At 42.5% G+C, this 12,071-nt stretch overlaps 1 protein-coding gene across 2 annotated transcripts in view; it reads right to left on the minus strand.

Moving 5' to 3' along the window:
* Nucleotides 1-5,175: 5,175 nt before the first annotated feature.
* Nucleotides 5,176-12,071, minus strand: part of LOC130872909 (zinc finger protein OZF-like) — a 50,544-nt gene continuing 43,648 nt past the window's right edge. For both annotated transcript variants that reach the window (XM_057767285.1, XM_057767286.1), the window contains 2 exons: nucleotides 9,072-9,178; nucleotides 5,176-7,938 (listed from right to left, as the gene is read on the minus strand). In XM_057767285.1, the coding sequence (XP_057623268.1) occupies nucleotides 6,883-7,938; nucleotides 9,072-9,178 (1,163 nt within the window). In that variant the 3' untranslated portion in view covers nucleotides 5,176-6,882. The remainder of the gene's footprint in view (nucleotides 7,939-9,071; nucleotides 9,179-12,071) is intronic.

Below are 12,071 nucleotides of genomic sequence, written 5' to 3' on the forward strand. Positions count from 1 at the left end.
ACTGTGTGCTAATAGCACATCTACACCACAGTTCCAATCTCCATAGCAACACTGTACAAGCCTGGACAGTCTATAGCCCTCACTTCCAAAGCAGTACTGATTTTATGTATTGTGTAGTAAGTGTATGTATGTATATGCATACCAGAGGTTAATGTTGGGTGTTGTCCTCAACCATTCTGCACCTTATTTTTTGATACAGGGTCTCTCACTGAACCTGGGGCTCATCATTTCAACTAACTACGCTGGCTAACAAGTCCCAGGGACCCTTCACATCGTCCCCCAAATGCCCGCCAATTCCAGCCATCTCTCTCCCTCCCTAACCTGATCCCTCTTGTTTCCATGCCCATATCCACCCACATATTGTTTCCCCTTCGCAGGGAAATCTAGGTGTCCCCCTGGGCCCCTCCCTAGCCTCTCTGGGTCTATGGATTGTAGCAATGATTATCCTTTACTTAACAGCCAATATCCACTTATACGTGCATATCATGCTTGTCTTTCTGGGCCTGGGTTGCCTTCCTCAGGATTTTTTCTGGTTCCAGCCATTTGCCTGCAAATTTCACGATGCCATTTTTTTTTTTAATGGCTGAGTAATACTCCTTTGTGTAAATGTGCCACATTTTATTTATCCATTCTTTGGTTGAGGGACATCTAGGTTGTTTCCAGCTCTGGCATCATGAATAAAGCCTGAATGAACATAGCTAAGCACACGTCCTTGTGGAAGAATGGAGCATCTCTGGGTACATGCCCAAGAACGGCATAGCTGGGTCTTAAGGAAGTCCTTCTATACACAAATGGCAAGTGGACTGAAGAAGAAATTAGGGAAACAACGCCATTCACAATAGCCTCAAATAATACAAAGTATTTTGGGGTAACCCTAACCAAGCAAGTGAAAAACTTGTATGACAAAAACTTCAAGCATGTTTGTTTTCTAATAAAAAAGCAAGAAAGGATATGGATTCGGGAAGGTGGGGGAACCACAATCCAAATATATTGTGTGCAAAAAAAGATCTATTTTCAAAAAAGTAACAAGGCATGTTTAAGGTTTAAAAGATCGTGGTAAAGATTTAGAACCAGTAGCATTTAATGATAATATAGTCTCAGAAATAAAAGTGTTCATTCCACTCCTTAACTTTTCTCTTAAAAGCACTAAGAACTTCTGAAGTTTATTTTTCATAAAATATGAGCAGACTTTAAAATGAATTGTATATTTCATTGACACTCATTTTCAATATCAATTTTATTTAGCAAGAATCATTTTCAGACACACCCAGTGTTTGCCTGCTGTCCATTCTGCCTCAATGATGCATTTCCAGGTGCAGCTACCACGCTGTTTGCAGAGCTGCTCATAATAGAACTGCGACTGTCCTCTGGGGACAGGCACGTGACCTCTGCGTTATTCCGACCTTCACTTGTTTCCTAAGCCTTTCATAGTCCCGGGGAATCTCTACATTTATCACTATAAAAACATCCTTGGAGCTTTTTTTGGTTAATTCTTTTGTACATATTATAATATCCACTACCTCAAACATTTATTATTTATTGTGTCGGGAAATTCAAAGTGGTCACAGTGGACTGGTGTGAAATGCACACTTATAGTTGTCTGTACTATGGATCACGCGGTATTCTTCTTCCTGCCCATCTTTCCTCCTGAGCCTTGAACCCGTTCTCTTCATATCATCCCAGTATCTTTCCCAGCATCTGCTTGGGTCAGTATTCGCAGTTCTCCGTGTGCCTTCCCTCGCTCCTTTTATTGTTGGTGGTTTTTCTTTTTCAGGGTCCTATTATATTCTTCTGTTTTCAAGATCCTAACTTACTTGCCTTGGCTTCATTAGTGCCCGGATTACAGGTGTATACCACCACACCTGGCTACAACCTTCTGCCTAGCCCAAGGTGATTCTGTAACCATTTGTAACTTCAATCCACATTCATATTTTTAATTCCTACTCTCTATACCTCATCCTCCTTCCAAAACCAATAGAGCCAGAGCATTTACAACAGATACTGTTTGTGGCGTTCCATTGCATGTTGGTTTTTTTCCTATTTATAGGTGAATACAGGTGTATATTCACTGAGTTGTGGATAGAATTATATTACCCATAGTAGTTTAATATTGTCCTTATACATTTACTTTGAACAAAAATTTTTGCTCTATAGTTAACTTCGAATCGAGCATGATGAACTCTGCTGTGTTCACTGTTTTTCAGTAAAATAGCTGGGTCTTCTGTATCATGCATCTCTCCACATCTTTGCATTGAGATTTATGTGCAATTAATTAACAGCATTGGCAGGTGCTTTATAGCAGCAATATAACAGTCCCCAGAGTCATGGAGCCATCTGGAGTGGGGACAGGAGTTTCAGAACTGTCTCCCAGAGCACCAGTGTTACCAGACAGTAACCGAATGCTGTCTGGAGCTGGCGTAATGGCATTCCTTCCTACAATTAGACAGCCAATGCACTTCCCATTGTCCCCAAGCGGTGAAGCCCATGCAATGGAGGTGTGCTGGTTTGAATGAGAATGCCCTCCAAGGGCTCCTGTATTTGAACACTTGGTCCCCAGCTGGTGGTGCTGTTTGGGAGAGGGTCAAGGAGGGTGACTTTGGTGAAGGACTGTGTCACTGGAGATAGGCTTTGGGAGTGGTTTTCACCATTTCCAGTTTGCTCTCCCAGCTTCATGCTTGCAGTTCCAGATGTGAGCTTTCAGCCTTTTATTCCAGCTGCCATGCTGGTCCACGCTGACAAACCAGCTCTAAATGAAAATCAACCATTTCTTGTGCAAACTGCCTTGGTCATGGTGTCTGTCACAACAAAGAAAGGTAACTAGACCTTCAGTCACCATTCTTCTCCCCATCCATCTCAGACATTCCACACGAGGGCACAACATCCAGCACACACACACACACACACACACCATACACACAATACACACACCCACACCACACACCTCCACATACACACATACACAAACACACGCACCCCCTCCACATACAATACACACCCCTACACCACACATCTCCACATCACACCCCCCCACATATACACCCCTCCACCCCCCCACATACACACACACACCTGCACACCCACACCACACACCCACATACCCGACACCACACACACACACACAGTCCCCAACACACCACACATATACACCCACACACAAATGTGCGAACTCTGACCAGGTATCTCTGCTGTGTCTCTCTTTCTGGAGATTGCCCACTTGCTGAAGAATCATACCTGTATGCCAACAGACAGGCTCATACAGTCCTGAAAGGCCTTTGGGGAAACATCAGCATGATATAGATATAAAGATTCAATTAAGATAAATCCCCAAATAACTTCACGTAGATCTGGGCGACAAAACCAAGTTAAGACTAAAATGAGAACACGTTTTCACAGACAAACACCCGGAGGCCCTCCAGCCTCCAGAAATAAGAGCGATTTTCTAAATCACAACTGTCATCGTCATTGCTGCACGTGGTTTCCATTAACATTTAAGGTCCAATGCATTTCAACTAAGTTGCCACATCTAATGACACATTTAATGACATTTTATTTAAAAATATATGTATCTTTAGAAATATTAGGGATTATGTCACATATACTCATACATATGCATCCCATACAATTTCACTTAGGGGAAGAATACACCATTTTAAAAAATTTTACATCAACAAGACATGTCACTTCTTTTGTCCACGGTACACCGAGAGGGCTACACTAGGGAAGGAAACGTATAGAGTCTTCGGAATACAACATTGGGTAAACATACTTGGAACATTGTCTTTGCCCTACTGACACCCACAAGGAATGAGGAATGAAGGGGGGTGACTGTGGTCGGCATTCCATCCACCAGGACAGTGAGAACTGCTGACATCAGCCACTTTAACTCTGCCCACAGCTGGGGACAATCGCTTAAGGTAGTTTTTGTGGGTTAGGGGATTCTGGCGTGTCCCCATGTGTGTATCTCTCATCTATATGTGTTTCATGTGCTCTTTCTTTGGCTGTTCTTGTGCTCATTTGTTCTCCTATTCAGGTTTGTTTTTATTTTATCTTTTTTTTTTTTTTCATTTTTAAAGATACCTGTTTGTTTTCTACCGAGAGAGCAGGAAAAAATTTGGGAAGATGGGAGGATCTGGGAGGAGTTGGGGAGTGGGAACCACAATCCACATATATTGTATGTTTAAAAAAAAATCTACTTTCGATCTCCTGAGTAAATTGGGAGCATGGGGACCTTGGGGGAGGATTGAAGAGGGGAGGGGAGAGGCAGGGAGGGGAGCAGAGAAAAATGTAGAGCTCAATAAATATTAATAAAAAATCTACTTTCATTAAAAAAATTCAATTGCAATTAAAAACTGCTTCTGTTAGCCACACTGGTTTTGCTTTGCTATTGTATTAGAAATTACTTCTTACTCTCATTTATAGGATAGTTTGTAACAGCGTCCATGCAATTTAGATACACACAAACAAAGACACATAGTAAAATGTAACGGCTTCATATTTAAAGATTCATGAGTGGAATGGAGTTTTATTAAAGGTGGATATTTTTAGTGCATTTTGGCTTTGGAATGAAATTTCCCCCACACACTTGAACTCAAATGTGGACCTGGTTTTGGAGGTGTTAGCTGAATCTATGTCACTAGGGTCATGCTTTGGGAGATGTAATACTGCATATGGTCTCTTCCTTGGTGCATTTCCTGTCATTACAGGAGGAAACTCTTCTACCACAACCACCTGTCACCATAATATTCTTCACACTGGTCTTTGGCAGAGTAGCCATTAACAAAATCCATTGAAGCCACAACCCAAAACAACTACTTCAATCCTTAATTTTTTTCTGCTGAGACTTAGTCACAGCGACAGAAAGACAATGAGTAGTGTAAATCACAATATCTATCTATCTATCTATCTATCTATCTATCTATCTATCATCTATCTATCTTTCATCTATCATCAATCTATCTATCATCTATCTACCTATCATCTATCATAAATCAATCTATCTATCTATCTATCCTCTATCAATCAATTATCTATCTATCTATCTATCTATCTATCTATCATCTATCTATCTATCTATCCTCTATCAATCAATTATCTATCATCTATCTATCTATCTATCTATCTATCTATCCATCTATCTATCCATCTATCTAATGTATAATGAAGATTCCCATCAAGACTACATACATACAAACGCATGTATCCTACCACTTCCATTTTCTTCCACTGTTATTTCTTATACAAAGTATATGTATTTTCTATACCATCATGCTGAGTATTCTACAGGCAAAGCATTAACACAAAATACTAACATACAGAAAAATTTTCTGTTGTGAGGAGTAATTGTGTTCTACTAGATCTTTATCAGCATCGTTGGTCTTTGTCTACTACATTCATTACCCACTACCAAACTCTAGTTATGAGAACACATAAATGCCCAAAGAAAAAGATTAACAGACAGTGGCTGGAAATACCATTGTGTTTATTTGGTAGTATACAGTTAAATGCTTAATTTCCAATACCATTTCAAACAATCCCATCTGGAAATTAACATGCAAGTTACATAAACTGAAAATTTTCCCCCAAATTTATGATGTATAAAAATGTTGAAATTTTACTGAAAAATTTTTCACATATTAAAGAAATACACGGTTGCATGGAAGCCCATTCCTCTAATCCAAGCTCTCAAGGGCACAAAGCGGTATTACCATGAATATGAGAACGGCTCAAGCTGAAAACGGTGCTCAAAATAACGTATGATGGGTTTGTTACAACCTCTTCACAACTGCTTATACTCTATAACAACTGTTTCATGAGCACGAACGCTGAAAATCTGGGCGACATGTGAGAAGCTTCAGATACAAACGGAGAAGAAACGCATGTGCTTCCCAAGGGCACTGTGACTGAGCCCCATCCCAGTTCTACTAATTTAAAAGTGCAGACATGTTCCCATTCTCACAAACGGTGTCTGTGGTGGTGGGTTTCTAGAGCGCGTGTATGCAGATAAATACTGAGATCACTATACCGACACGGGGCCAGGAGAAACGGAGCACCTACACGCCTGTAAACACAATGATGCTGTATCACCCTTTCGTTGTGTTCTGATGTCAGCTGAGTTCCAAATTAAGGTTTCTGACATCCTTTACTTTCTTACGGTTTAACAACAAGGCAGTGTCTACTGACACTGAAGATTTTCTCTCTTTTGTGGCAGGCTTTCACTGTATAGCCCTAGTTGGCCCAGAACACGCTATGTTGGCCAGGTTAGCCTCAAACTCAGCGGTCCACATGACACTGCCTCCTGAGTGCTTGGATTTAAAGGCGTGCACCACCCACCTGGCTTTCCCTATCTTTTGGTCTGGTGTCTTGCTATGTTGGTACATATCAAGTCCCTATGTGTCTCTGCCAAGATCACCAACACGGGTCAGGATAAACACCCGTATCTGGCTAAATCACTTGCTGTACACAACTTCATCTTTATGAGGTTTCTGATGTAGACTGAGATCTGACTTAGGTATCGAAGTTTTCTGTGATATTCATATTGATAAAGTCTACCTGTATGAGCTTTTCTGCCCATTGAATGTACTTTATGGTTTAAAAAAGTGTTCTAGTGTTTTTTATATTCAAAGGGCCGTTCGCCTGTGTATGCTACACGTTGACCCATGAGCTCTGACCACACAAAGTCTGCTCGTGCTCCCTAAGTGTATTGATCTGTACATGGAGATGAGCTAAAGCAGACAGCTTTCTTACTTTATTCTCATGGGTATTTTTGCGTCTGGATGAATTCTGATATTGAGGGCTAATTTTATGGCAATAGTTTCTATAAGTGTCCTCTGATGCCAGCTCTAGACTGACTGGCTGTGCTGGGCTTTGCTGCGCCCTCTGTACTCAGGGTCTGTCACCTGCGTGTGTTTTCAGATGCCGAGTGAGGTCTGACTTGGTGTAGAAAGCCTTCTTGCATTCTAGACACACATACGGTTTCTCACCTGTGTGTGTTCTCTGATGTCGCGTGAGTTCATACTTGCACTGGAAGGCTTTCCCACAGTCTTTACACTCATACGGCTTCTCACCCGTGTGGTATCTCTGATGGACGGTGAGCTGGGAATTGCAGTAGAAGGCTTTCCTGCATTCTTTACATGCGTAGGGCTTCTCGCCCGTGTGCGTCCTCTGATGGACAGTCAGGTCGGACTTGCGGTAGAAGGCTTTCCTGCACTCCCTGCACTCGTACGGCCTCTCGCCAGTGTGTGTTCTCCAGTGCCGAGTGAGGTCCGACCTGCACTGGAAGGACTTCCTGCATTCTTTACATGCGTAGGGCTTCTCGCCCGTGTGCGTCCTATGATGGACAGCGAGCTGTGACTTGCAGTAGAAGGCTTTCGTACACACGTGACATTCGTAGGGCTTCTCACCAGTGTGCGTCCTGTGATGGACAGTGAGCTGGGAATTGCAGTAGAAGGCTTTATTGCAGACTTTGCATGCATAGGGCTTCTCGCCCGTGTGCGTCCTCTGGTGGACAGTGAGGTCGGAGTTGCGGTAGAAGGCTTTTCTACAGTCTTTACATTCATAGGGCTTCTCCCCCGTGTGAATTCTCAGATGGACGTTGAGCTGTGACTTGCTGTAGAAGGCTTTATTGCAGTCTTTACATTCATAGGGCTTCTCGCCCGTGTGCGTCCTCTGGTGGACGGTCAGGTGGGACTTGCAGTAGAAGGTTTTCCCACATTCCCCGCATGCATGGGGCTTCTCGCCCCTCTCGAGCCTCTGGCACTGACTGAAAGCAGACTTAGGATAGAAAGCGTGCCTACACTCCTTACATTCGTACGGGTTCTCACACGTGTGATACCTCGGATTTCTGCTACAGTCTGACTTCAGGTACAACGCTTCCAAACACACTTCGCATTCATAGGGCTTTGTTCCTTGGTGGATTTCCTCATGTATCTTTAGTTCTGCCTGAAGACAGAAGGGTTTGTTAAATTCCTCGTATTCACAGGGAGAGTCCTATAGAATTTATTATGTTTTGTTTATCGTGATTTCTTAATGACACTTCTTACAACCACACATTGAAATAATTTCTCTCTGCTGTCTGTCTATTTTACTTCATTTACTGGATGAATTTAGTCAAAGAATGCCGTCTCAGATACATCCTATTAGAATTTTGCATCCTAATCTGTGTCATGACTTGAATAAGTCACGCCTTATCACAGGATTTCCTAGATTCATTGAGCTTACTAGAGCTCCTCTACAAACGAAAACTTTTGTGTTAATGACCCTGCCTTTGTAGGTTCTTCTGGAATCAAAATGACATGATTAACTGTGTGTTACCCAGGAGCACAGGGTAACTGGAGGGTTTCAATTACTGTAAAATGGTCAGATTCTTTTGTAGCCCACATCTCACCAGGTTCACTACTGAGACGTTCATCCTGCCATAGATTAAGTTCCCACGGAAACATTCCTAAAGCAGTTTCTACTTTCCATGTTCAAAGCTGGAATATGGTTTTGAGGGACATGGCGTTGGGTCCCTGGTGGGTGGCCAGATAGGAAGAGGGGCCATAACTAGGTGATAAAGAAGGCAGACTTCCGCGATAGCAGCTTCTTCCTCACTTTCCTGACCTGAGATAAAAGCCTGGCAGCTTAAAAGAAAGGCCTGGTGGGCTTCTGCTGCCGCTAGGAGGGCACCGTGGCGATGGGTCTCCAATCAGTGCGAGGGTGGATCAGTACATGTTCCCACCAAAGTTAAGGGCCTGTTAGCCACTCTCTCTTTGTTCAGATGGACCAACCCTAAATTAGGGGTGAAGACCCCTCGAGCACTCAAATACCCTTGAAACCCCCATGTCCTTAATAAGAAACTGGGTTTCAGACTCCTGGGGCCCTTGGCTCTGTAGAGGTCTTTCTCTGTGTGCCTCGGTGTGTTTCCTTTCTTCAGGATGATGTGCCTGCTCCGTCTGATATTTCCCTAGAGGCTAGGCTAGATGTGGCACCTACAATACCGCCTGCCTTTCCTGTTTTTGCCTTTCTATTCTTCAGCTGGCAGAGAAAATGAAGTCAGTCAGGGCACAGTTTGGGCTGACAGCAGCTTTACCTACTTCAATGAGTTCTTCGTTTGACGCATTGCTGTCGATTTCAATTCGCCAGAAATGTCTGTCTCCATTTTTCTGGCTGGTCTCGACCAGGCTACTCATTTTGTTGACACCTGAAAATAGGAAAAATTTCAACTACTATGAATTGGGCACATGTTTTATGTAATTCAAACACAAGATCTGCCTGCCTCTGCCTCCCAAGTGTTAGGAGTAAAGGCGTGCGCCACTACTGCCCAATATACATTTGAACTTTTACAATATCATCTTATAACTGTACACATCCTAGTCTTTAATGAATTATAATAAAACAATACACTGAGAAATACTGCAGTGTTAAGTCCTGGCTCTCTGGTGCATTGCTGCTCCTTTGAAATACATGGCAATAAACACCCAACCAGTTTCTTAGCTGTAGGTGTCTTTATAGCGATGTTCCCTCTCGTTATTCTACCTGTCCTGTTTCTCTGGTTTCTAAATGTATCCTGCCATGCTCCTTCATCTGTGAAACAGGAAATGCTCTTCTATAGCTACCTTTAGGATGTAGGTTATAAACATTCTCCCTCCCTAGTATACCACTTAGGGTGAAGATTGCTACTTTGTTTCAGATACTGCACTTTGCTTTGATAAAGAACAGCAGGACCTTCCATGGGGTTTTGTGGGAATGATTGTTTTTATAAGAAATGTTGGGGCTGGAGAGATGGCTCAGAGGTTAAGAGCATTGCCTGCTCTTCCAAAGGTCCTGAGTTCAGTTCCCAGCAACCACATGGTGGCTCACAACCATCTGTAATGGGGTCTGGTGCCCTCTTCTGGCCTTCAGGCATACACGCAGACAGAATATTGTATACATAATAAATAAATAAATATTAAAAAAAAAGAAATGTTGCTTGTGGCTTGCCTTTACAAAAAGAATGTTGTTACTTTGTTTTAAGTATCTTCTGTAATAGTGACTTAGTATTCATGGAGTGAATTCATAACATTATCTGATTTTAGACTTTGCTTCATAGAATAATCTTTATTGGCAGTTTATATTTTCAGGGTTTAAAACACCAAAGACTATACTTTCTAGAATTCAGAGTTTCTGTTAATCAATCAGCTATGATAGTAGACTTATATTCAAAAGGAACTACTGGGCGTGGTGGCACACGTGTTTAATGCCAGCATTCTGGAGATCTCTGGGAGTTCAAGGGCAACCGGATCCACATAATGTTTCAGACCAGTCAGAGCTACGTAGTGAGATCCTGTCTCAAAAACAAACCAAACCCAAACAAACTAATCACACATTTTGTTTATGCTTTTCAATATTTGATGGGGGAGAGTCTTCTGTTTTGTGTTGATTTCATTGGTTAATTAATAAAAAAACTGCTTGACCTTTGATAGGACAAAAAATTAGGTAGACGGAGTAAACAAAACAAAATGCTAAAAAAAAAAAAAGCCAAGTCAATGAGTCGCCATGATTCTCCCACTCCAGACAGACACAGGTTAAGATCTTTCCTGGTAAGCCAACTCATAATACTACACAAAATATTAAAAATGGGTTAAATCAATATGTAAGAGCTAGCCAATAAGAGGCTAAAACTAATGGGTCAGACAATGATTAAAAAAATACAGTTTCCATAAAATTATTTTGGGACATAAGCCATGCGGGCGGCCGGATGCTGGGGACGCAGTCCCGCCGCTCTTATTACAACAAATATTCTGCCCATATTCCATCCTCTGGGCGTCTTAACTGTAACAACCTCTGAGGAAGTATTCTCAGAGTCTAGTTGTAAATGCCGTATATCTGGAGACCTGTCTCTTGGCCAAGACTTGTACAATATTATACACTAATTTCATGGAGTATGTTTTGTGTTGACCTTATTCTCAATTCACTGTTTAATAAAAGATTCACAGATTAGATACCTCACTCCCCAAGAGCTCTTCCATCTAGAAGTGCTAACAATCGTCCTGTTTGCTTCCCCTTATTACTATGTAATTGTTACACTTGCTCAATGTTGTCTTTAAACACATCACTGGGATTATTTCTTCCACATTGTGTACTTTCCAAAGAGTGTTTTTTGTTTCTGTGTTTAATTTAGCTTTTCTCTTCCCAGATCTGAGATTGTATCTTTTTTCAGAATCACTCTGATGAATTTCTTACCCAAGAAGCCAAATTTTCCATACAAGAGTTAAAATGACCTTGTACATGCAGGCTCATGTAGGTGTACACGCAGTGTGTTTGTGTGTATGAACATGTGTGCACACATGGGGAACTCAGAGGGTGAACCTCGAGTATTGCTTCCTTGTTTGAGACAATGTCTCTCACTGGGACCTGAGGTTCAGCAATTTATGAGACTGGCTGGCCATCAGGCTCCGGGGATCTGCCTGTCTCCAACTCCGAAGCACCAAGTTTACAAGCAGGGGCCCCCAAACCATGTCCCAATTTTTGTAATTGTGTACAGAAACTCAGGTCTGCAGCCTTTGAAGGCAAGCACTTTACTGACCGAGCTCTCTGTCTGTCTGTCTGTCTGTCTGTCTGTCTGTCTGTCTGTCTATCTGCCTCCCTCCCTCCCTCCCTCCCTCCCTCCCTCCCTCCCTCCCTCCCTCCCTCCCTCCCTCCCTCCCTCCCTCCCTCCCTCTCTCTCTCTCTCTCTCTCTCTCTCTCTCTCTCTCTCTCTCTCTCTCTCGGGACTCTCCCTCATCCACAACTCATCTGAGTGTGCCTTGGCTTTTGAGCTAGTTCTCCAGTGTTCGGTGACTGCGCAAGGCTTTCTCCTCTCTGCACACTCCACACTCACCTTTGTGATTCCGACTTCAGATTTCCACAGTCCATGTGGAAAGACCTGCTTGTGTGCCATCCAACCCTGTGACTTCTGATGTCCTCTGTCCACAGGTGACACAAGTACAGCCAAACTAGACTCTTGTTTGGCTGGTAGTTTCTAATCAGGTTCCCTAGCTAGTCTTAAATTTAAATCCACGTGTATACTTCATGGCAAATGTGGAAAATAGTCATCACACAGTAAAACGGAAATA

Source organism: Chionomys nivalis, chromosome 4 (genome assembly GCF_950005125.1).
Source record: "Chionomys nivalis chromosome 4, mChiNiv1.1, whole genome shotgun sequence".
Taxonomy (NCBI): domain Eukaryota; kingdom Metazoa; phylum Chordata; class Mammalia; order Rodentia; family Cricetidae; genus Chionomys; species Chionomys nivalis.